We start from the raw sequence: 25,779 nt of genomic DNA, 5'->3' as shown, positions 1-25,779 counted from the left end.
TCAGGGCTAAAAGTGGAGAGGGATCCTGAGAAAGGAACAGCATCTCTGACTGCACAGTGTGGAATTCTCACAGCCTCCAGTGGCTGCAGAAGCAATTTGGGATGGTGGAATCATGAAAGTAAAGCTCCCTCTCCCCAGGACAGCAATATTTCCAAACCAAGGTAGCAGGCCACAAATAAATTCTCAACAACATACAAATTACTCATATTTAAAAGTACTTCTTTACCAAGCACAAAGCTCAGGGTTAGAGCTTGCATTTGCTGTGTTCAATCAGCAGTGGGTGAGCACTTGGCCACAACTCACACTGGGGATGGCAGCAGGAGCCTCACAGCAATGTCATGTATACTCTGCACAGTGCAAACCCTCCTCACATCCCAGGCCTGGAGCAGGAAGCTCTGTCAGAGAAGTTCTGCACCACCCAACTAATCCCCAGGTTGGTCCCTGATCTTGCAGCAGCTGGCTTTGAAGGAAGCTCTGTTGAACTTAAATCCCTTATTTTCCTTTTGACCAGTGTTAATGTAACATTTCCATGCTAGGGAAGAGTCATGCAGTAAGGCATCATCATCCAAACACTGCTGTACCACAAGCTGCATGCCTATTTATTTATTAGGCTGGGGAAAGTGTCCAGAGCTCTGGGTTTGCCGCTTCACTCACTGTCTTCATGTTATGCCTTACCTGAACCAGATTTTTTTAAACCTTGGATGCAAAAAATGCTAACAAATTAAACGCTATAAGCAGACTTGAAATTGGAATCCCCGAGTAATTTTTTTCCATGCAGAAGACAAGTCAATCATCTAATGCTGAGCGCCGTATCAAGGCACAGAGACTTTGCTTTCTTTTGCTAAGAGCTTTGCCAAGATCTTTATGGGAGGGAGTCCTGTGAGACACAACACACCAGCTCTGATACAAGGCAGGTACCCAAGCTGCTGCTCCTCTGACAAACCTTGCGTTACATTTAGCACTGTGTTGGCCAGGGATGCTGGATGTTCCTCTTCAAAACTTGCCACCGCTGCTTCCAAGGCAGTGAGGAATCACTGAGAGATACAAAGATTTCCCTGGGCTCTTCCGATGGGAGCGTTCCACTCATCCTCCCCTTCCTCTGCTCACCTCCATGTGCTGAATGCGAACAGCCCAGGAAATGGGGGAAAGATATTAAAAAAAAAAATTATAATAAGCTTTGCTCCTCTAAAGCCTCTGAATTCATACCTATGAAGAATCAGATTCCAGGCACTGAAGTTATTTTGGGGAAATAAACAAACCAAAACAAACAAAAAAGAACCCACACCAAAATACTATAGTAGTGTAATTGGAAAGAACTCTTAATGGGTTAATTTAATGAAATGATTCCAAGTAAATTCTCTTCCATCCTTATTGACTGAGTAACTAGCATTTATCCCTATATAATGGTATCACCGCAATCAATAGCTCTCCAAGAAATGTCAGCTGCTAGCTAATTTACACTTCCATAGTTGCCATCTGCCATTCAACCCATTGTAACACTAGCCACAAGCCTAGGATCTTAAACTAACATGGTCAAAACAAAACTACTGAGAGACAGAAATTTTACCCATATTCCTGAGGGTAAAGCAATACATTTAATCCAATTATGGTTTCATCACTCTTAGTTTTTCAAGTTTCATTCACACAGTCAGGAAATTGTGTTACAGTATCTGTTTATTTAAATTCAGCCATCAGTCCTGCATTTCAGAGAGAAATGAAAGACACTCATTGAGATCTTAGGTCAATTAATTAAAACCTGAGACTTCCAAATAGAAAAAGCAAAATGATTCTCATCTGTGTGCTTCCTGCTTCTCAAACTACCATTTTGTCTAGCCTCTATCAAAGAAAAACAAATACTTATTATTTCCCTTTAGAGTTGCTGCTGGTGAAGTACAGGGCCATGAAAAACTCAGACAGAAACACACTGAACTAACAGAAAACTTACACCCAGCAGTCCAGCACCCAATAGATGTGCAGTGACAGAATTTGCTCACTGGGAACTGCTTCACAGAACCACGCAGTTCCTACAGCAATGGATGAAAATTCCACATTTGATCAGAAAAGAAGTGATCAAAGATGGAATGAAACACATGACAAATGTTCAGCTCTGAGTCACTACAAACACAATCAGCATGATAATGCTGAACTCTGTGGCCAGGATTAAACCCAGGATGGAAACAATGGGACATATGGGCAAAAGCAATTCTCTTCCTTCTTTAAAACTGTCTATTGTTCAAGAACAAAGCAAACCACATCCAAATACATCTGGCATCAACATCTCGTATTTTGCAAGCTGATCTTGCTTTCAAAAACCAAAAGGACCTGAACATCTGAGTAGCCCATAAATTTTGCTGCAGAACACAATGAGCCCAGAGAATCACTTGAGGAAGGCAGCATGCCTGGTGCTGCCCACCTAAGCAGCTGGGCAAACTGGATCCCCAGCACTCTCTTTTTCCTTCATGCTACCAAATTTCTCCAAGAGCGACCAAGACAGTGGCTGGAAATGGCCTGTTCCTACCACAAAGGCAATTCATCCAGTTTGCATCTCATCCCCTGCTTAGATCTGAAGAGTGGCTGGGAAAGAGGGCAGCTGGGAGCTGGCTGAACGCTGCCCTGGAATGCGATGGCAGGCTGCTTTGAAACCACAGCTCTTCCCTGCGGGGAGCAGGCTGCTGGCAGGAAGCGGGCTCATGTGTTGTACAGAGCATTAATAGCAAGGCAGCGTGCTCCCACAAAGCACTGGAGCTACCACAAGCTACTGCATGCGTACGACCAGGAAACCCCGAGCTCCAGAAAATGCCTGAGCTCTTCCTCATTGTGCTGTGTTACACCCTGGGTGAGCTCTTTCCTCGGGCTGAGGGACCCTGAGCAGACCTGAGACAACCTTACAGTTTCCCCAGAAAACATCAGGCTACAAGTTTACCTGGGAACAGGCCCTCACAGTCCTTCCACCATCAAGAGACAGCACAGGGCCCAGTCAGCAGAAGCTGGGCACCAATGTCCATTTGTATGTGCTATGTTGAGCAGCAACAAAAGGCATGCAAGCAATCCCCTTTCTTTTCGCCTGCATTTGAATGTTTGGTTCCCAGGCTGAAACTCTTGTCCAAGTATTGATTCCAGCTGAAGAAATGAAGTGGAAATTTATCATGTTGCCATTTTAAGCAGCTTTCCTACAGCTTTCCAGGTTTCCCCAGGCATCTCTTTTCCACGTGAAAAAAAAAGAGCTGAGGCAGAGCTTGAAGAATTTCTAATTCCTTCATGCTTTCCAGACCTGCTGAAGCCTGGTCAAAGCTACAGAAGGCCCCCAAAGCCCATATGCACCCATGGCACATGCACAGAAACAACTGCAAACATGCATGCAGCAAGCCTTACACTTCCAGGAGGAATCTCAGTCCCTACCTCTTTGCAGAGCCCATTCACATGCAGTTAAGAACATCTGGGCAGCCCACATCTAATGGGTCTAACACCCTGCCAACACTGCAAGCTTGCTGAGCGTGTGCAGTGCTCCAGATGTGGGATTCCTCAGGCAGAGACAGATGCAAACAGAAATATGACAGCTTTAAGCTTTCTCTGAAGAGCCTGCATCACAGCAATTAAAAATGCAGCTCTACTTTGGAGACTGCCCACACAATAAAAAGTACAAACTTCTAGTATTAATCACCTTTTGACAACTTCCACCACAATTTTTAAACAATCCTATCTACTTTAATTCTCCCAAAGCGTCAAAGTTCACTCTGAACTGGCTTAAAACCAAGACCAGTGCAAGGAAAAAACTCCACAAAATGAAAAACCATCTTTCTTCCTGCACTTCTAACAGTAAAAGCCCTTTCCCAATAAGCAAACAAATGCCATTGGAAAGGAACCCTCTAGGTTTATGGAAGGTAAAGAAGTAACGGGCACAGCAAGCTTCTTCTGGACCCCCAGAACAGCCCCAGAACACCAACAAGCGGTGCTGAGTTACTCATCCTTTTGCCCACAGCTGAACAGCCCTGCTGCTTCAGCAGGTCTCCCAGCTTTGCAAGAACATTATGCCATCAGCCAAGTGCATCTTTCTGCCTGTTCCCTGGAATTTCAGCTTTCCAGGCACAGGGAGCACCAGTTCCAGCACAACACCTCTCTGACAACTCGACACTCCATCGGCCTTCAGCAGCTTTGGGCTCCCTAAGTAACCTGAAACATCTGCCATTGCAGCCCCAGCCCAGGCAAGTACTTAAACTCCTTTCAATCCTATTGCCAAGAGCCCTGCAAAGGCACGGCACAGCCCCTGCAAAGCAGTCCAGTGCCAGAAGAGGGGCAGATGTCTTCTGCTTCAAATCACATGGGGTGAAGGAAAATGCCTTGCATTTCCTCTGAGCATGTGCTCCTGGCTGAGCCCTCAAACTAGTCTGCTTTGCTAAGCACTTGTAAAGCATATTTCAAATAATTATAATCTTGAGGTCCTCTGTAACACTACCACAATGTATATTTATTAAGTTAAAAGCACGCGTGCTGCTACCAAACAGTTATTCAACATTCATTACAACTTGTCCAGGCAAGCCTTATATGCTGCATAATCATATTTTTCTCCTCAGGGCAGAAATGCTAAGCATAGCTTGAAACAACAAGATACTGTTTTGCCCTGGGCTTACCCATAGAAGAAATACTTAAAGCATTGTATCTGCCTTTCCCAGAGCCCTCCTGAAGCTGTAGAACTACACTAGGTTTCTAATTAAAATCTAATACAAATTGAAAAGAACATAGAAGATCTTTTTTCACCAGCTCATAGTCTCACTTCGTCAGGAAAAGTCAAAAAAACAGGCAAGAAAATAAATAGTGGAATCTCTTTAAATGAAGACAGGATGCCTTTCTAGAAGACACACACACACAAGTACCAATTTCAATGCAGAGGTCACCTCTCTGCCCACAAATGCTACTTAAAAGCGCATGACTTCCAGGATATCACACCGGGTGATCTTGTTGCTGTGAAAACACAGTGCAGCTCTGAGCAGCACAGAGCCCTGCACAAGCAAGCAGCAGCCTCAGGCAGAGATGGCCAGAAATAAGATTATGCCTTTTAAGAAGCAACCCCAATCAGAGGACGTGGAGTTGCATGCTTACTCAGTCCCAGAATGCTCTCTTTCATTTCATACTCACTTTCCAGGGGAAGTCATATTTCTAGAAGTACCTAAACTAAGTATGAGATGCACCTTTTTCTTTAAAAACTCAAAGTATAACATTGAACACATATTTAATAAGCAGACCACTGCAGCCTGTGCAGCTAAAAATCACTTCACAGGCAATCCTCTCCAAAAACTTTTAATTTTTAAGCAGCAGCGACGAGGCTGTTAAGCAGATCTGCTGTGAAAGGTCAAAAGTCAAATTAAAGAAATATTACTGCAGGCAAAGCAGCTCCCTTAGAAACACACACATCTGACAACACCTCAAGCAATACCACTGCCATGTGCAAGCAGCTGCAGATTTTAGGAAGGGAACTGTGAACTGTTCCACTGACTTTATGGGGCTCAGCCAAGCAAGACTCCTTGGAACACGTCTGCCTTAAGCACATGTGAATTTGGTGGGTCTGCTTCTATTCATCCCAGTGCTCACAGGGCAGAAGGGCTTCTTGCAGCTCCACACGCACAGGGCTGCCTGCAGGACACAGGCAGGACACTGGACACTGCTGCCTGCAGGACACTGGAGGCCTGAGAACACAGAAAGCTGGACTTGAAGAAAGCAATTCCCAAAGGAGGGAATGGTGGGAAAAGAAAACAAGCAAACAACAACAACAGTGTGCACAGGCCCCAAGACAATTCCGTGTTTCAAGAGAAGTCTTCCCCTTCACACCCTTCCCCCATATTAAAAATAAAGACAAAAATAAACCACGAAGGGAAGGAAGGAAAAACCTCACCAAATTTGATGTTTGTTTTAGGCCTATTGCAACAACTGCTTCACTCAACTTTCATCTGCCTTTGTGGTGTTACCTAGCCTCAACTGTAAAAAGCACAGTATTCTATACACAAACAGCAAAGGGTTTTATACAGCAGGCAGTGTCCTTTGCTGGGAGCAGAAATTAGAGACAGGTGTTGATTGCAAAATGGACAGTAATTGCTGTGCACAGGGAAGCCACAATAACAAAGTCCCCAAAGCCACGTTGCAGAGAGCTGCAAGGCTCTCCCCCCAAGCAGTCACTGGGCCAGCCTGTGAGAAAGTCAGTTCTGGTGATGGCTATGGTTCACACACACTGTAATAAAGACTTCCAGATTTCATGTCTCGCAGCATACTGTTACTCATTATTCACTAAGAGATGACTGAAAGAGAAGGATAATAGACAAAAGGACAGAAAACCGTACAGCTCCCATCACAGAAACCTTAGAGTGGGTTTGCATAGCATCCCTTCAGGGTGCAAATCAAGGCTCTTCTCCCTGTCTGTCTTTCCAACAGGATAAATGGACAAGTAGAACAGCTTGTGATATTTGCATGACTGGGGAGCCATCACCTGAACTGTCTGAGCAGACGAAGTCTAAACACACTGTAAGTTGTAAAATATAGTGAGAAAGTCCACTGGAGACCCCTCACCTTCCTCATTACTGCCCTGGAAGTTTCTGCAAGCAGTATGAAACGAATTGGTAACAAGCAAACCCTCTAACTTCCACAGTAGGCTCTTTCTTCTTATTTCCAGCTTAGAGATAATCCCGCTTTTATTAGGTGCTGATCTATTGCTTTAAGCACTGCTAGTGCAATGCAGAGGATGAGACCAAATGCCAGAGAAAGAGAGGGTTTAGCTGGAATAATCTCATGAAGGGCTTCAAAAAAGGCAAACAAGGGAAGTACGTTAGAGATGTGCCTGAACACTATCAACTGATGCTGAGAATTAGGTTAAAATTACGCGAGATTCCTTTTAAGTTAAAGAAGAAAATATCATAAGATGCATTTCCATTCAGTACACTCAGACTCTATTTCTGTCAATGACAGAGACATACCCATATTCTGGAATACGTTCACCTCTGACAAAATGCAAAGTGGTGATCTAGCTCAGTTTCAGTAAGAAAACTCCCATGAAGTTATAATGCTTCACATTTGCATTATCCGACATACCCAGCGGCCAATTATTGCACATGGGAAGATTAGGCAATTACAAGGTAATGTTGCCTTTTGTATAATTAACTTATCTGTGTGCTAACAAACGCTCGAATTGCAGAGAGCCAGACTTGGTTGAGGAATGGAGGAATATTGCAAGTGCTGCTCATTTACCAGTTGCACAAGGGTCAGACAGGCGGCTGCTCACGTTCTGCACGGACAACACCAAACCCCTGCAGTCTGGCAACACCCAGCCAGCTCTACCCACACTTCTCCTTGCAGGAACACCTTGTTCCAGCACACAAACACTTGCAACTCTCATGAAAAGTGCTAGGCTAAGGATGGCACGTGTTCTTCATTAGGGGACATGACTTCTAACTGTTTGCTTACCTTGCACAATGAGGAATCACTGGTTGTTTTCTTTGAAGGGGACATCAAAAGGAGCAAGGGAGTCTGAATCTCCAGTGCTTGTCACTTCAGAGGTACCTTGCAAGCACAGTTAGCAAATGGCCAACTGGAAAGGCTTCGCATGGAATGAGATGCCTGATCATCAAGGAATCACCATATACCTATTCGCTGGCAAAGCAACAAACTTGTATTGAATAGTCCCTGGTGCTGAAAGGAACAAGAAACTACCAGTCACTGGCAGAGGATGGTGAGAAAACAAAACCCTTCTTTGCAGTCGCATTCTTCAAAGTCAAGTGGTTCCCTCAGTGACTAATATTCCTCCAGTGGTTTGTAGGTAACAGGAACTATGCTTGGAGAAGTGGAAATTATAAACAAAATTATGTCACTGTTGTCATTAGAGGTAGAGATATGACAGCAAAATAGCATGTGGAAACAAGATAACTTGGGATTGTCATTTCTGTTGAAATGAACTTGGCTTACCAAACTATGCTAATGAGACACAGAAACACAGCCCAGGATGTCTCTTCCGTCCAAATCTGCTCTGCCACTTATTGGCACAGTAACAAAATATTTAGGGTTAAAGTGTAAGATAAAAATACATTGTCTAAGTGTGGGTGGTTACTCCTATCACAACTTTCGCCAACATAATGCAGCTTGCTCTGACCAGTTGGCCTGGACGTGCCCGCCAGCCAGCAACACGCATTCACTGTGACTTTCTTCAGCCTGCAGAAAACTTTTCTAAAATTTCCCCAAAGAAAAGATTCCATGAGCATTTTCATCCCTGCAGATGGTTGCACAATACATACAGTGCCATTGGTCACCTCTTGCTCAGACCCCAGGAACTACTGCAGTAGGTACAAATGTATGCCAACTATAAAGCCTTCTCTTGCTTACCCCCCTTTCGCCTCCTGTGCCAGGAGACAACCCCAGAAAACAAAACTCAGTCCCCGTGACAGTAAAGCAAACTACAAATATCAGTTCTTAGCAACTATCCTAAGAAATACCTTTGAGCAACAGCTTTACTTGCTTTAAAAGAAAAAGAATCAAAATCCTGCAAGTTAGTGCTAGATTCAAATCAACGTGAGGTGCAATCTGTAACTGACTGAACTAAGTTACCAAAATCACTGTTAGAAATGTTATGGCCTATGTTTTGAAATAATCCTGGTCATCTAAAAATAATTCCTCAGTGATTTAAGTTGTAGCAATACATTGCACGTGCACTTACAGTGGAGCAGCCTTCAGACAGCTTTTGACAACAAACAACCCCCAAATGAACCTAGAAAAATATTCTTCACAGCTGCAGTCAGCACAGTGAAGTAAACCACAATTAAGGATGAAATACAACGTGACGTGTAAAATTAAGATGCAATTCTTCCCCAGCTATTCTCATAGTGATGTAAACTCAGAGCTGCTCTGCACGTGCAGAAGTGACAGCCCAGAAATCACAGAGAGGAAAACACGACTTACTGAGCTCATAACAAACATCAAATCCTACTCAAGACTACAAAAACAAGAACACCTATGCCTGGCTTGTCTTAGGCTTTGTCACATTAAGTAAAACCTTTTGCTCTCATAAGCACAGAACACTGCTGTTCCTCTCCATCCCCTTCGAGCAGCCACCCCTCCCTGTGCTTTAAGATTCTCAGGCATAGCACAGGAAGAAAGACAGTATTTAGCCTAAAACATACCCCAGCCCCTAAACAAACAAAGAAAAGCAAGGCAAGCCCCCAGGAAAATGCAAGACACAAAGACACAGATCACAAAGGCATACATTAGCAGAGTCCATTAATAAATCATGCAACAGCTTTAGCAGGGCCACACAGCATCACAGGCCCCGCACCAGAAAGGTCAGAGGAATTCTGCACCCATGAGCACTCACTGATCCATCCCCACAGAATTCCCTCTCCCTGCTCTCACACTCTTGAAGGAACTCCAATCTCTGATCAGCATTAGAGCTGGCTGCAAAAGCGTTATCCCACAATCTCATTTACATAAGCACACTTATATACACCAAGCAAGGGTTATTCAGTTTTTGTTCAGACCTTAGGAGCGTATTGATATATATATATATATATATATTTAATTTAGTCGCAATGTTTTCTTTTGTCTTCCTTCACAAAAAGGTTAACTAAACACCACTTTCTACCTGAAGTCATTCTGCTGGACACCAAGAATTGTTCTAAAACTTCCAATGGCCTCCCTGCAGTCCTAAACCTCCTACTTGTCCTCTCTTCTGCTGAAGTGCACAGACTGTCAGGATGCATGTAAATCAATGGCTATGAGTGCAAGCAGATCTTTCATCCACTATCAGATAAATTGGAAACATACGAACTCTGAACATTAACACTCAAAAACCAAATTAATAACAGTTATTAGCTCTACCTCCCACCTTTCCTCTTTCTTTTTCTTCCGTAATAGCTGACCTGCCAGTACAGCAGAAACTCTGAAATGCCATCCTAAAAATAGAAAGCATGAAAAGAGGAAAAAAAAAAAAAGGAGAGGGGGAAAGAACGGGAACAGAGAGAATAAGCAGAGTGAGAAGCTCTGTAACATAAAACTGTCTCCAGCTTCAAAGTCATCAGCCAATCATAATCCAATAAATGCCTGTTGTTTTTTTTCTTCTAAGATCAGAGCACTCAAATGTCTATTTTTATTCCTGTTTAGAAGCAGCTACTTCAACAGGGCTTTCAAACCAGTGGAGCCTGGCATGCAAAGCAGTGACTTACAAAACTCAATTTCAAGCCATAATTTCCATGGCCTATGCTTGCTTGTATGTGCTCATTTGTGTCTGGTATGGCAATATTTTACAGCATAGTCTCTGCCAGCAAGGAATGGAGAACTAATGGGGGGGAACACCGGGCACGAGGAGAAAGTGCTTGTAATGGATGGCATAAGCCTGTGCTACTCCTTCAGTGCACCTGACTGGCTGGCAAAATGGTTCCATCTCAGAAGCTATAATTCCTGAGCTTCATACCAAAAAGACAGTCCTGTCTTCTTCTGGGTCAAATCACCCGGCTAAGTTCCCATACTTCTTCAGTTCTTCATCACACTTGTGCCTGTGAGAGCTGCTGAAACGTGCTGCTATCCCAGAAGGCTTCCACAAACTACGTACTCAACACTGTTTTATGAATATAATTCTGAATACTACTTCATGACTGTGTTAAGACTTATTAGCACTACTCAGGAAGAACAGCTTTTAAATTACTCCTGTTTCCATCCAGAACAGGGGGAGATGTTCTGTCAAAAGCAACGTCACTTCAACCCTGTATAAGGAGCACTGCAGCCTGCACCCTAGCTGCTGCTTTGCCTCTGCCCCCACGCACCTTAGTGCAAGTCAGCCCAGTCCTCGGGCCCTCATTATCCCAATCTACAAAAGGGAACTGAAATCTTTCTGCTGCAAAGGACTTTAAGGCCTAAGTAATAAAACAGAGGTCACCAACACCCTCCAGCAAGCACAGGCCCTTCAACAGGCTGTGAAAAGACCATGATGGAAAAGGTGGTTAAAAGGCCTTGATAAGTAGTAAAGACTTTTTTTATCTTTAAATGGGAGCTGCTGTTAGTCTGGTTGTGTTTCACATAAAGTAGCAGTTTAAAACACATAAGGACTAATCTGGAGGTTGTTTTGCTCTTCAGAAATCTAAGTAACCATTATCTCAAGCATTACTTCTTGATTCTTAACTTTAGTGAAGGGAGGCATTAAACACACTGTTTCCCACAGCAAGAATTCAAATCCAACTTGCTTCAATACCCTTGAAAAGAGCATTTATTTCAAACTTGTAAATGATTTAAAAGAAAAAGAGAAAGCTTAATTAATAATGTTGTTTCCAGCCAGATGGCCGGCTATTAGCTTTCAGTCATCTCTTTCAGAACAACTCACCAGAAGTCTTCAGATGCAAAAGAGTTTTAAAGCAAATAGGTGCTCACAATTGCCCGGCACTCAGCGGCTGCCAAACTGCTCAGTGAAAGAGCACAGTTATAGGTGCACAAGTGATCCCTTTTTCCAACACGTGTTGCTGTGAGTAGTGGCTTTAAAGGTCTACCAACAACAGCATGATCGCTGCACGAACACATTTCTTTCATTTAGCATTTTGTGTTTGGATGGCATTATGCTCACATATGGTTATATAATATTACTTAAATGAAAACATGAGGCTGCGTGTATAGTGTTTCCCCTGGACTCGTGCTAACACTTTCAGCCTAAGCTCAGAAGCAGACCACTGTGGTATGATGTGCATCAACCAGTCAAAATATTCCATGTGCACAGGAGGTACAGCATGGTGATGAACAGACAGATATTATGCAAACCCAGTAAAAGTTGACCACTAAACATCTACGGAATTCTAATATTCCCACTGACGTAGCACCTACATATTTTCAAAGAAAGCTTCCAAAAAAAACTAGAACTGCTTTCTTAGTGTGAAAAGAGATGCTGAACAGCAACAGAAACCCTTTTAAAGTAGCAAGGTATGGGGTTTTGCAACCCTGTCTACCTCCCAAAATGCTAAGAGCTTTTCAGAACTGTTATTACCTTCTCTGACATCCTTGTGAGGCAAGTACTGTATTTTCTAGGAAGTGAAGAATGAGGTACAAGTAGGTTAAGTATTTTGCTTAATGGTACACAGTGGTGTGGAACAAAATGTGATGTTTTCAGTCTTCCCTAACCACAGTGTATGCTCATTAGGCAGTAATGCACAACAGAAAACCTGTCTTAACTCAGTTACAAGTGGAAAAAAACAAAGATGCAACTGCAGCCCCCTATGTGATCTTTCAGCCTTGTGTTCTACCAAACAAACAACACGAGATTTGGGAAAAAGCTTCAGGGACCAGCTGCCTACCTACACACAAGTTATTTACAGCATCTAATTCAGAGCAATGCTCCCAACAGCTTGCAGACTGCCAGCAGACTTCTACTGGCAGAAGACATCAGTCATAGAGTAACACTGGCTTTGATGATCAGTGATTATTGACTTTTTTTTTTTAATTTACACTGAGTTATTTTTTAAAGCTTGCCTCTAATGCAGTAGTTTCAAATGAGCTTATTTCCACTTTCCACTGCTCCAACTCATCTCTGCAAAGACTGCACTGTGCATTGGAAAAGGGAAAAAAAGCGACAACACAAGGCCATTTTGAAAAGAAAGCAGCACTTAAACAGGCAAAAAAAGCAAGCGTGAAGATAACTTCAACTTTGTAAAGCTTATGGTCAATAAATGAGTTAAATTTAGGCCCAAGAAGGAGGCATGGAGGAAGATTAGCCAAACTGTATGCACATTTCAGCATGTCCAGCCTGTGAAACTCACAAAGTAATCAATCCAGGCTCCCCAGAGCAGAGCCTTGCATTCAGGTTCCAGGTCAACAGCAGCAGTGATCCCAGGCCTTCCTTCCAACAAGCGGGCCATGGGGGAAGAGAAAAAGGATGGACGTTATCAGCAGACCTTGTGCTCTTTGAGGTTCAAGGCCCGGAATTGTGGTTGGGTTCTATCTAGGCTATGCACAAGAAAACTCTTACTCTTTTTCCTCTGCCTGCAAGGCTTGTAGCAGAGGAGTTGCGAGGGTGCTGCAGGAGAAGCACACTGCAATGGCTTCAACATCGGTATGTGAGCTGGCTGAAAACAGAAAAACGGAGAGAAAAAAAACACAATAAAACAAAAAGACAAAGCACGGTGAGCACAGCCAAATCCTTCTTTATTCGGGAGACAGTGCCAACGCCAACTCTCACCCAGGGCCATCTCAGCCACAAAATGGAGGCTCTCTGCCAGGACAAAATAGTGCCCAGTGGAAAATCATCACTTAAACATGAGCAAGAACTCCTTCAAAAATGAAATGCTCTGCAGAGAAGTTTCATTTCCACCAAACCTCCAGCTAAATCCTTCCTGATGGATCTCCAGCCCAGGACTGAAACACACCAGCTTTGAGCAACCATCACACACTGCACCACACAGGGTGCCCTTGGACCCAGGCAGGCATCCAGCCCAGCAGAGAAGAACACACAGTGGCTCCAAAAGCCATGAATGTAAGGGGAAAATCTTACAATACTCAGCCTATGAACACCTCTGCCCTCCATTTTCAGTCCACTGCTTTCTTGGGCTGGCCTGATTCTCCTTTCGCTTGCATGTAAATCAAGCAAATTTACTGAAATCCACATAATTACACAAATGCAAATAAAGTGGGAAAAGACTCAGGCTCCAGCTGCTTGTCAGCACCACTTTTATACATTGAGTGCTTTGTAAACACCAGTATAGTTTTTCAGATACCTTTACACATGTCCTACAGATTGGCTATGCATCTGACTCAAGGGGAACAACAATTTGTTCAACAAATAGTAAGAAAAGGACATTCCTGTACAATTCTGCACATGTAGAAAGCACAGACTTTGAATCTCTTTGAAAAGAAAACCCAACATATCTGGTGTGTTTGTGTACAACAAAGATGCTTGTAGTTGGGTCTTTTGTCGTCCCACACAACAACCAGTTATGAAGGGAAAGGAAAAAGAAGTCTCTAACCACTAAGTAGATAAAGTAATAATAACAGTTGCACAGTCAATACAGACACAAAGACACAATTGCATGCACGCAGATGCCCGATATTTTTGTGAACATTAACAGCTTTACATCTGGGAAGTGAATCAGACTAAGCAAATTTCTCCTTTCACGTTAAAGAAACTAGAACAGGAAGGACAAAGTTTTTCCTCTTTTATCATCAGAAAAGAATATCAGTATCAACATCCATCATTCATCTATTGCTGGTTGCAGCCTCACCACAAAGGAGGAAATTTCTGTTCTGACTTCCTTTTCTAAAGAGATTGTGTTATGGTTAACAAACATCACCAAACCTAAGAAAATCTTCAACCTCTTCTACGACACAATCTGTAATCAGAAGTTTACTGAAGTTTCCAGATTAGCTAACAACAAATTATGCAGTGAGCTAAGAATGGTCTGCCTAATACCCCGAAACTGAGACTCTCCTTTCTGAGAATCCCAAAGCTTGGAAGAAGTGAGGGCTCTGGGCAGCCAGACTGACCCTCGTGGAACCTCGTGCCCTGCAGCCTTCTCCCCAGAATTTGCAGGCTCACCTTTGGTAAGCTGACACAGCATGTTCCTTTGGATACCCCAAGCAGATGCTCCTGGCCACAGGGTCAGGCACACACAGAGCCTGGTCACACGACTCCTTGAAACATGCCACTTGTTTGCTGTCATAACCTCAGTGCTGAACAGTAAGCAGGCTGCAAATGTTCCTCTAGGGACAAATACAAGTTATCAAGATCACCTATTCACTTCTCCTAGATTACACAAGTTTTACTGGATTTTAATTATTAAATGCACTTTCTCATGAGGCTCACAAATTTGTTTTATTACTTCTTCCCCTCTCCTTTTAATTCAAAAATCCCGAATAACCTAAAGCCTGCCCACACTACGCACAATCATGTAGGACACTGAAACCTACCTTGCCTCTAAATGAGCCAATCTGGATGACCCACATCAACACAGCTACAACAGTTAATGTTTATGCTACATTTTACTTATCAGTGAAGATTTTTTGTGCTGGAGCTCACACAACTCCTCTGTAATTCTCTAAAAAACAGGATATTGTTATTTCTTACCTGGCTCAGCTTTTCTGAAGATAGGGGCTACTACTTTATATCACCATTATTACTAAGATCATATCTAAGCAGTTCATTCATGCATGCTTTTGAACAATCAGGCCTTCAATACTGGCAGAGAGAGATCTGCTCCTCATTCTGCTCCTGCAGAGCCACAGCAGCAGCAGCAACCCAACCTCATGCTTGCCTCAGTCCCACCTTCTGACAGGGACGGCAAGGAGATGGGGGAGAAAATGAGGGTCAGGCTACAAAATGGCTTTAAATCAGTATAAACTGCACCTTGTTGTCTCTTCAGTGACAAGCACAAGAGCCCAGTTACTAACAACTTCCTTGTCTCCATGTTTGGACTCAAGTCCCATGTAACAAAACGTAATTAACAAACATTTGCTAAGTGCAGCGGAGCTGGCCGGCTAGAACCAGAGCATTTGGACAAGAACCTCTGCCCTGTCCTTATTCCCCTCATCCCTGCTGCCAATCTGCATGATCAGCTTTGGACTGGAAGAAGCCTTTTGCACAGCACATCAAGGCAAGCAAGGACAAAAGTTAATTAGCACTGTTCATAAGCTTTACTGGAAGAGAGTGCTGCAGCCCATCCCTGAAAATTTAATTGCACTGCATAGAGGAGAGCTAGAAAAAAATAATCATAATCATAATAATAATAAAAAAAACAGAAACGGATAATTTGAGAATAAAATCTGATTTCAATTTAATTCAAGCACCGTTTGGCCCTATTTATTTCATAAAGTACTTCATGCAGGATAATAGCATTATTGTGCATCTAACAGTGTTAGAAGCTCCTAATAAATTAACAAGTGAAAATTAATGGCTGCTCAGTCCATTAAATCTTGTTAATTTTATTTTTGTTGCAATAATAAAGTGATCGCAAGTTTATATTATTAAACTAATATTTATTAGAAGAGCTCATTTTAATTGGATCCCTGATGTGATAATCCCATACAGTGTGCATTTCTTGACTTCATCAATTTTTTGCATTTATTTCTCATTATATTTAAATGACTGCAATGTTCAGGGTCTTTTCCTAACACTATAAAAGTTAAGCAACCATCTTAAACATTTTATTTCACAAAGATTCAACACTTACTACACAATATAATGAGAATCTTATGAGTCCTACCAGAAGCTATTTTAAATATTTCAGTCCCATGAGAAAAGGGCAAAGAAAAAAAGGCAGAGAGATGAACACACGTAAGCATCTCAACAAATGGTCCAATACGTTTTTTTCTCCCCATTGGTCCATCTATATCTTACACAAACACTGCCCTGTGGCCTTCCAAGTCGAGAGGAGTTTCAGCACCACCCTTCACCTTTGGTGAGTGAAGGAGGAGGAGGGTACTGAAGGGTAAGCGTGACTGCAGGTAGAAAGTACACTCAACTTAAAGCTGAGTCCATGTACTTGCTGTATTTTCACCTTTAGACCTGATCTGCAAAGTCACACTAACAGCACAAAAGCCAGTCACAGACAAACCGGGAGGCTGAGTGCACCCTGCAGCTACCACCACCACAGCCAAATGAACTCACATGGCAGCAGCGCGGCAGTGACAGCACAAGGGTAAGGGCAGGGCCACAACAACCTGCCCATAAAGCTAGCTCAGTACAGAGGTTAGCAGAGTTGTGTGCCAGTAAAACTACCTACAACTGGGAGCCAGCAAACATCAAGGCAGCTAGACTGCATGCACGCAGGACTGAGCTGCAACCGATGCACCACTGCAAGCCTAGCTCACCTTGAGAGCAGGCAGCCTGAAAGCAGTCTGTGCAATAGTAAAGCTATGTATGCATGTCCCATGTACACTCACAGGCTATACTGAAAATGAGACAGTTTAAATTTGGCATAGAAAATACAAATGTGTGCATAAACACACAAAACTGACCGGTCTTTCGCTTGGTGCTGAAACTAGACAGATGCCAGCCTCAAAAGAAAAGCAGAGTTCACAGTCCTGAAAAGTCCCCCTGCCACTTACTGTATCTGCAGTTTTCCTATTTTCCTGGTATTAAGGCAGTCCTCACACCATGGTCAACTGCTGTAAATACTGCGCAGTCAGCTATCAACACAACAATTATGTTCACACTGAAGATCTTCCTAAAATCACTTGTTTATTCTTCCTGGTTTTCCCCACCGAAATGCAAATCATTTAAGGAACACTCTGTTCAGTTGTTTTTTTTTTTTTTTTTTTAAAGCAAATGTGCCATATTTCCATTTCATTTGGTACATTCTATCCTTATCAGATGAGTTCCACAAGAAATAACACCCACCTCTCTTCAAAAACTGCTTTCTAAATTAAAAAAACACCACTTAAAAGAGGGTATTTCTTACATACAAGAATCCTGGCTCCTATAAAACCACTGGTGATATAAAAAAAATAAATACAGTAATAGGCTTGATAGAAAAGTACATGAAAAATATATTACAGAGTGTCATGAGCTTATATCTTAATGTACAGTACCACTAAAGCTCTTGAAACAAAGCATTTGCTACCTCCTGCCACATATGCAAGACTACATATACCATACGGCTCTCCAAAATCAGTAATTGCTCATCACGTTTCTGACTTGCACAGTTCAGACCCCTATTCAGGTTGTTAAACACTCACAGTTCAGGCTAATGCACTATTTCTATGGAAAAAACGCTCATGGTTTGCCAAGAGCACAGCACGGCCTCCCTTCAGGTCAGAAATAGTACCACGAACTCACTGCTCTTCACCCAGGCATGAAGTCCACAGGGATGCATTCATGTTCTTCAGGTAATGCCAGCTGTCGGTTTTGATGCCAGCAAATTCCCAGCTCACCACAATCTGGTCTGAGAAGCAGAGAGAGCTATCAGAACTTCAAAACATCTGATAGCAGCTGGAATAGATCTAAGCTTGCTCACAGAGCAAAGCAGAGAGGCCGTAAACCCGAACACCTGGCTGTGCCGGGGTACGTGCTAACAGAACTCCATCCTCAGCCTTGTCCAAAAAGCAGTAACAAATGCCCATCCTGAGAGCTGGGCTTTCAAGATCAGTGCAACTACTACAAAGGATATATTTTAATGGTCAAAAGAATGTGTGTTTTTATCACTGCATTCAGTACTATAAAGAGTTACTTTGCTGCCACGCAGACACAGCTTGCTACACCTCACTACAGGTCAGCTCCCAGCACCAAAGCTCAGCACACACAGGTCTACATGCAGCTCCCTTGTGGAGCAGGATGGACTGCGGAGCAGCAGTGCTCCAGCACACAGCCCTCTAACAAACCCTTCTGCCAGGCACTGGCAACATGAAGCAAGCCGGTGGTCTGAGGTTTTTCAGGTGGAAATTGCTTCCTGCTGCAGCAGGAAAAAAGAAACAAAAGGGAAAGAATCCTGCCAACACCTCTGCTAAGATCCATGAGGGTCTCTCCAGCTTTCTGCTGTATGCCACACGTCCTTCCAACAGGAACCTGGGGTGGGAGGTGTGTCTGCCAATTCATCTATGAACTATCCATCATACAAACTATTGAGAGATTGCATATTGAGAAATATGTCTATTTCCAGTTCCAAGTTGATAAAAATGACAGGGGAACAAATTTGGCCTTCTAATTCCACAGCCCTACAACAAAAATTATTGTATTCCTTTTTCGTGTTCTTTCTTAAAACGTGCATTCAGCTCCACCTTGTCACTACAGGAATTTGAAGCTGCCAGCTCAACTGCTGTGTAGCCCTTAGTCCCACAAGCAATGTTCCTGCAAAGCTTGAGCACTTTTACATCTGAAACTTGCTCTGTCTCATGGATACAATAGCTAATTTTGGACTTACCCTACTCCTGCTGGGCCAGAGTCATCGCTGGCATGGCTCCACTGTAATTCAGCCTACTGATGCATTACAGACAATGCACAACATGATCTAATCCTTAATGATGTTTTTTCCCCTCTCGCCTCCCTTCAACATACTTATTTACCTAACTAGTAAAACAAGATATACAGTATTATTTTAAAAGAAAATACTAAAACCACACTAGAATTGTCCTGCAAATGCTAATTTGGAGTGACACGGTAACCAGATCTGTAGATACATTAGGACAAACAGCACAGTCCAGAGGAGAGGACGCGGCCCAAAGTCACAGGCCTTGCTCCAGCTTTGCCTCCTCTCCCAGACAAACTGCTTGGTGACACCCCCCAGTCTCTGATACCTGAGTATCAACCTCTGGCTGTGCTGCTGCTGAGGGCCCAGAACAAAGTAACTTAACAAGCACCACTTGCATCTCTGTAATGCTGGTATTAAACAATGACAAATGTACACAGAAAGCATTATGTTAAAAATCCAGCACCAAGACCAAAGGAGCTCGTGTCAGAATACGCTGATACTCCCCCAGCACCAAGGTTTAAGACATACAGGATCCAGGTTCTGTGTTACAAGTGAGTATGAAATGTTATAAATTCTGTAGGGATTGTTTTTAGCTCAGCACGGTCTATGAGAAGCAATCGCTTCTGCACAGCAGGCTCTTCCAGGACAATCTCTGGAGGTGATAATATTTACGACTTGTGACATCTGCTTGCATTGTTACTTATTTTACAGCTTTACAATTATTTTTCTCAACTAAGGCATCCTACTCCACCCATCTCTTTGCTTCCTTTGAATCACAAAATACCAAACTCTCCCTCCCTTATGCTACAACACCTTGTTGCTAGTAAAACAATCATCCACAGGCTTCATGCTCTGCTCATCAGCAACGAGGCACAATACCAGAGTAACATCAGCAGGGCTGCTCAAGTCAGTTACTTCTTCTGAAGAGGTATTTAAGGGAAGTGGTTTAGATAGCACGTTATCCACGAGGGATGCACACTACTTACCAAGAATTTGGAAACAGAAGTTTTATTACATTTTTTTATCAGGGGCAGCTCTGCATGTGTAGCTCTCTTCTTCAGCTAGAAGAGGAAGCCAGAATAACTGACTAATAAAGGTGAGGGTCCAGTTGTACCAGTGTAAAATCTCAGCCACAGCCACGGCCATTCAGCACCAAAATATCAGGAGACCTTTTTTTTTTTCTTTTTCTTTTTCTTTTGTGTGTGTGTGTGTGTGTGTGTGTGTGTGTGTGTGTTGATAAACCAAAAACCAAAATGACAACAGAAGAAAAAAAAAACCCTACAGTTGCTGGAAGAAAAATTTCAGAGTTCCAAATGCCCACATTTCTAAGCTACTTGCTTCACTTCATGCAACAGATGCTGCTTTGTATCAGCTACTGCATATTAAATCATTCTGACAAGCAAGAAAGCATACATTTGTTTGCGCGAGAGAGGAGCATGAATACACACACACAGCTATCTTCTCACGCAGAAGCACACAATTATGCAGCATTCAAATATTTGGAATGAACTTTGGCCTGTGTTTCAAACAACAACCAAAAAGTACTCCTCAAACAACGACCAATAACAGCCCCAGCAGTCATCTGGCCCCGCTCACTGAAATCAACAAACCCTCAGCAATAAAGCACCGCCTGCGGCCAGCTATCTGAAAGTTACGTGCAGGATTTTTCTTTCATGGGATACTTACACACACGTCCTTCGTGATTTATAATGGTCTCACAGAGCTCAGAATGAAGGCTAAACATAAAATCTACGTTAACACAAAATTTCGTATGTATATATATTGGTTATATTCACCCCCTTTGGCACTCCAAATAATCCCCTTCGGCGATGCCATTTGCGTTCCCAATCTACAAAGCAATTGGAAAACACACACGCAGCAGGGCTCTCAATCACCTCTTCGAGCAACGTCTGTCTAGCTAACATGGAAACAAGCAAGCAACCCAAACAAACCATTTTCCTGACAGTTTATCAAAAATAAACAAATCTTCCCCTAACAACGCCGGAGAACACGCTAAAACTTCTGACCACGAGCACCCACAATACGCAGAGCTGTTATCCACAGCTCTCCCAACTTTTTTAATCCCAGCCGCAGACCTGTTTTCTGCCCTCGGCCCCTCGCACTTTCTCCCTCTCCCGCTATCACACAGCGCTCCCACCCCGCCGCCACTTTCTCCTCCCTATAACCGCACTCGCACGGAGGAGCGCAGCGCAGCGCAGCGCCGCACAGCACCGCCCGCGGGGCGCCCAGGCCTGCCGGCCCCGCCGCTACCTGGGGATGGTGATGCACTTGGTGTTGATGTTCTGCGTGGTGATCGCCTTCTCCAGCTCGTCCAGCTGCCCCGTCTTCTTCAGCTTCTTCACCAGGCTCTTCACCGCCTTCTCGCACCATTTCTCCTCCTGCCCGTTCTGCTCCCCTTTCTTCCAGCCCAGGAGCCGCTTGACGATGGGAGGGGTGAACGGCAGGATGGAGGACATGCTGGCTCTGCCGGCAGCGCCCCGCCGCCCCCTGCTCCGTTCCGCTCCGCGCCGCGCAGGCCCCGCGGGCAGCACAAAGCCCGGCCCCAGCGGCTTCGCCCGGCCCCGCGCCGCTCTCCGCCGCCTCAGCGCCTCGGGCCCGCGGCACCAAACTTTGCCCGGAGTTCGCCGCCTCTCCCCGGCGGCGGCGGCGGCGGCAGCTCCCTCCTCCTCCCCCTCCTGCCCCGCTCTGTGTGCGCGGAGAGGCGCCCACTCCAGCTCATTCCCAGTCTGTCTCTCATGCAAATTGCCTGCTGGCCGCCCCGGCCCGGCTTCCACCCCCTCCTTCCCTCCCAAACACGCTCACTCACGCCGCCGGGGGAGGGCGGGGAGGCGGCCGGCCCGCCGGGAACTCCGCTCCCCCCTCCCCGCTCGGGGCAGGGGCCCCTCGGCTCTCCTCTCTCAGCCCCGCTACGGCGCCGCGGAAAGGCGAGCCCTGAGCAGCGCGGGGCCGCGCGGCCTTCCCGCCTCACAGCCCCTCAGAGCGCGGGGCGGGGAGCGCCCCTCAGGGCCCCCTCAGCGCGGGGACCCTCAGCCGTGGCAACGGGGATGCGGCTCTCGTGGCGGCTGTTTTCTGTGGAAAAAAAAAAGAAAAATAACGCAAACAACTGCCACACATCTTTCCACACAGCTGAGCACCACTCAGTCAGGCTCGGACAATCAGCAGTTTCAACCTCTTCAATTTACTGTTCTCTTCCCTCATCCTCCCACTCTGCAGACCAGGGACCCGAATAATTTTTGCCCTGTATCATCTCCAGAGTGTCGTTTGAGCCTGTTTACCACCAGACCTGGTCAGAAGTTCTCCGACGGAACATTTTTGTCAGAGAACCACTGTGTGTTCAGGTCTAGGTGCTTTGCAGAGAGGCTCTGGTTTTGACTAACTCAGGACGGCATCCAGGTGAATAGCCAGCTCCTCCGTTCCACTGCTGAGCAGACAGGGCTGTCTCGCTGCCCAGCCTCCGGCATTGCCCCCTCATGCTGAAAGGGAGCCCATCCGAATACAAACAGTAGCTCCTCAGTGCTCTGATCCTGCGATAAATTGCCCCAAAATGGTGCTGAGCAGCACACGGCAGCCTGGGGCCACCTGCAGAGCCACCAGGTGCCTCCGCTGAGGCCAGTTCGCCTTTCTGCACTCCAGCTGCGTGCCACAGCCGTCCAGGAACAGGGGGTGAAAGTTTCAGGGGCCCGGCTCCCAAATTCTGAGGTTTTGAGCTGAGAAATGCTGCCCAGCTTCCTCTGTCCTCCCAGACGGGATGGTGGGGAGCGGAATTTGGGAAGCCTCCGGGGCTGCTCGGCAGCTCCCAGACACCTCAGCTCTTGCCAACCCACGTTCTCCAATTCCAGGTTCCAGTGCAACCCAGTGGGGAGACTCCTTGAAAGCCGGCATCCAAAATTCCCCGTGCCTGCAGATTCAAAGCAGCCAGCTATATGGATTGCCTTGTGGCAAGTTAGGAACCTATGGGTTCAGACAGCGTCTGAAGCTCAAAGGCAACTGGCTCGACTTTCACAGGGGTTTAAAAACAGACAGCGTGCTTTGTTCCAAACTGACAGTACCAAATTTTGAAATATCAATATTTGGTACAAATTAAGTACTCCTTCTCCATCGTTTTTTTTCCCCCAGCGCTCTCATATTATTCCCAACACACATTCCCCGAGTGTCTTGAATTTTGGAGGCTCACCACTAAAATTTTGGAGCGTTGCCTTGACCCAGTTTTTGGCTGCTTCGATTGAGATGCCTGAAGTACGGAGATGTGGAGCCCCCACTGAGGATCCCAACATCACTTGGGGAAATAGTTCCTCAACACCTCTAAAACAACGCAACAAAATGCTAACACTAATGACTCTAAAAGCAGGATGCCCAGTTTACTTACTGACTGTGGCTTGTTTCATTGCTTTGCTGCACATTTACGTTTTTCTGGAAGGACCTGGTTCCCAATAGCTGGAGATTAGTTAACAAACTGAGCTTTCATTAATGTACATACATACATAATAAAAGTTTTGTCACAAACTTAGAGAATAATCTGAACATGTGAACCAAGTAAAACACAGATGGAGGTATTAAAAAAAGCATTTGAAGTATAAATACTTACTGTGATTTTAGGTGTGGTGAAGTTTAAAGTCATCATTTTCTATTTTCCTACTTCTGGCTCAGCACGTTTTGCAACTGAAAGAAGCCCAGAAGACAGCTGAGCCTGAAGGAGCTGTCAAGTCAATACCATGTCAGGGTAACCTCAGCTCACACTTCTGCTGGGGACCATATCCGTTTCTTTCTAGATGCTCCAGCCAGAAAATCATGGGGACTTTTCCATACTTTTTTTTTTTTTTTTTTTTTTTTACAGCCAGAAAGCTTGCAGCAATTCTCAATTCTCATCTCTGCGCTCAGAATTCCTCCTGTGACCACAGTTCAACAGAGCTTCCAGAATTTTCTGTACGTATTCGTGGGCTAATCTTCATTACAGTCATATTGCAAGTGATCAACGGGGTAAATTTGAATAAGAGGAAGGAGAGGAAGAGACAAGTGGTTTGCTCACACTTGTGCAGTGATTTAGCGTCAAAACAGTGAATAGAATTACCTACATGCTGAACCAAACTGGGTCTGCTTTGTTTACAGCATTGTAAACCAGGCGTAGGCAGCTAAATAACTGATCTAAACCCTGGGCTACAGCAGCACTGTGAACACTGGTAAAAAAGAAAAATAAACAGTTGGTTTCAAGATGTTGAATTATGTTTTGAGATTAGGGACATCACATTTCATGGAACAACCTGTGTACTTGCTGGGGTTACCTGTCAGAGTAAACCATTCGTTGAAAATAGGGCTTTCTGAACCCCTAGACAGTAATCCTTTCTTTCAGAGAGTTTTGGACACTCTCAGAGTGGAAAAATTAACAGACAGGAAAAGACAGGACCGTCCCAATTTTGCATGGTCTGGATGTGTTCTCTGGTTTACAAAATGTCTGACGTCTTGGAAGCCACCTCTGGGCAGAATAAGTTTGCGTTAGTCTTTTTTTTTTTTTTCCTTTGCTTTTTAAAAATTACTATCTTTATATGTCTGTGGTGTAGCACAGGTTTGGGGGCTTCACTTGTTGCACTTAACTTTTACTGAAAAATAAGGATATTTATAGCCTGCAATAATGTGAGAAAACCCAGCCCGGCTCTCTGTGGTTCATAGACTTGAAGAAAAGGAACATACCCTTAATGACTTTCTTACATTTCTTAACCCTTTACTAATACACAATCATCTTCACTATTACTAAAAAGATAATCTCCACATGTCATGCTCGTTAACAGGATTAGTCACTGAATAGGAACTATTCAGTTCCTATTAAATATTAAATTCCTATTAAATAGGAATTTAAGTCTGACTTTAAGAGGAAAGTGGAGCTTTGAGCAGGAGCACTGTAAAATTACCAGGAGAAACAAGGCGTCCTTTGAACCTCATGCATATTTACCCTTATTAGAAATACTTTTTAACAGTGTCTGAGACTGAAGAGCAAAGCACAGATGCTATTCCACCTTCCCTTTATAAGCCTTGAACAGCAAGAAGGGGGTGAGGATTTGGAGCAGGCAACACTGGTCCTGCCCCAGGACCCCCTGTACAGAGACAAGCTGGGACAGGCAGTTGGAGGTAGCATGGCCATGGCACGCTGCTCTCTGGCTATGAGCAGCTTGCTCTTCAGTGAGCCCGGTGCCTGCTGAAACGGCTCCCAGGCTGCCTTAACTTGTCGTTGTGGCTAGCTTGTGAATCAGGGAGTGGTTGAGAATCAGCTTCCAGTGTACTGCCCCCATCTCTTTCACTCACTCAAACATGAAGTTTAATTTCCTATGTGGACACTGTCAGTTTGTGGAAGAGTATGTTACACTCACCAGTGGAGGGGCAGGGGGCCAATCCGTGAAGTTCCCAGTGGACATATTTCGTGGAGCAGCTACAGGGGCCATGACCTCAGCTCCATTCGTTCCACAGTATATAGGTAGCAGCCATACTGAAGGGTAGGAGAGCCAGCTGAAGAAATGAGGAGATAGTTATGAATTAGGTTATATTCATATGTTGCACATAAGTGCTATGATACTTAACTTTCAATCTATGTCACATATAGTATGTATAAACAAGAGTGCTTGCCTTGGTTAAGGTAATTCATACACATGTAGATCAGCATTTATATGGAAACAAACCTATCTTAATTACTCAGAACATACCAACAGGAAAGTAACTTTTGGGGTGACTCACAAAAATAAGCAAGGTCATTCAAAGCCAAAGTCTTCAGAGTTAGCTTCAGCTCTGTGAAATACAGACCGGACACATCCTTTCAGGGTACAGCAATTATCCTTCTCTACCTATGTGAAAACATACACACATCCAATAAAAA

The 25,779-nt window shown here is 44.3% G+C and overlaps 1 protein-coding gene across 2 annotated transcripts in view; it reads right to left on the bottom strand.

Annotated features, from left to right (window-relative positions):
* The window catches only part of SMAD3 (SMAD family member 3), a 64,252-nt gene extending 42,812 nt beyond the window's left edge, over nucleotides 1-21,440 (bottom strand). Inside the window, exon 1 of one of the 2 annotated variants that reach the window (NM_204475.2) lies at nucleotides 21,171-21,440. In NM_204475.2, coding sequence (NP_989806.1) covers nucleotides 21,171-21,376 — 206 coding nt within the window. In that variant the 5' untranslated portion in view covers nucleotides 21,377-21,440. Of the gene's footprint in view, nucleotides 1-12,761; nucleotides 21,060-21,170 lie in introns of those variants that run through there. The other variant, XM_046898882.1, reaches the window with a different exon arrangement.
* Between the last annotated feature and the right edge of the window lie 4,339 nt (nucleotides 21,441-25,779).

This window comes from Gallus gallus, chromosome 10, assembly GCF_016699485.2.
Source record: "Gallus gallus isolate bGalGal1 chromosome 10, bGalGal1.mat.broiler.GRCg7b, whole genome shotgun sequence".
In the NCBI taxonomy this organism is placed as follows: Eukaryota; Metazoa; Chordata; class Aves; order Galliformes; family Phasianidae; genus Gallus; species Gallus gallus.
Note: the sequence above shows the minus strand (reverse complement) of the source record. Positions and strands in the feature narration are given on the sequence as shown.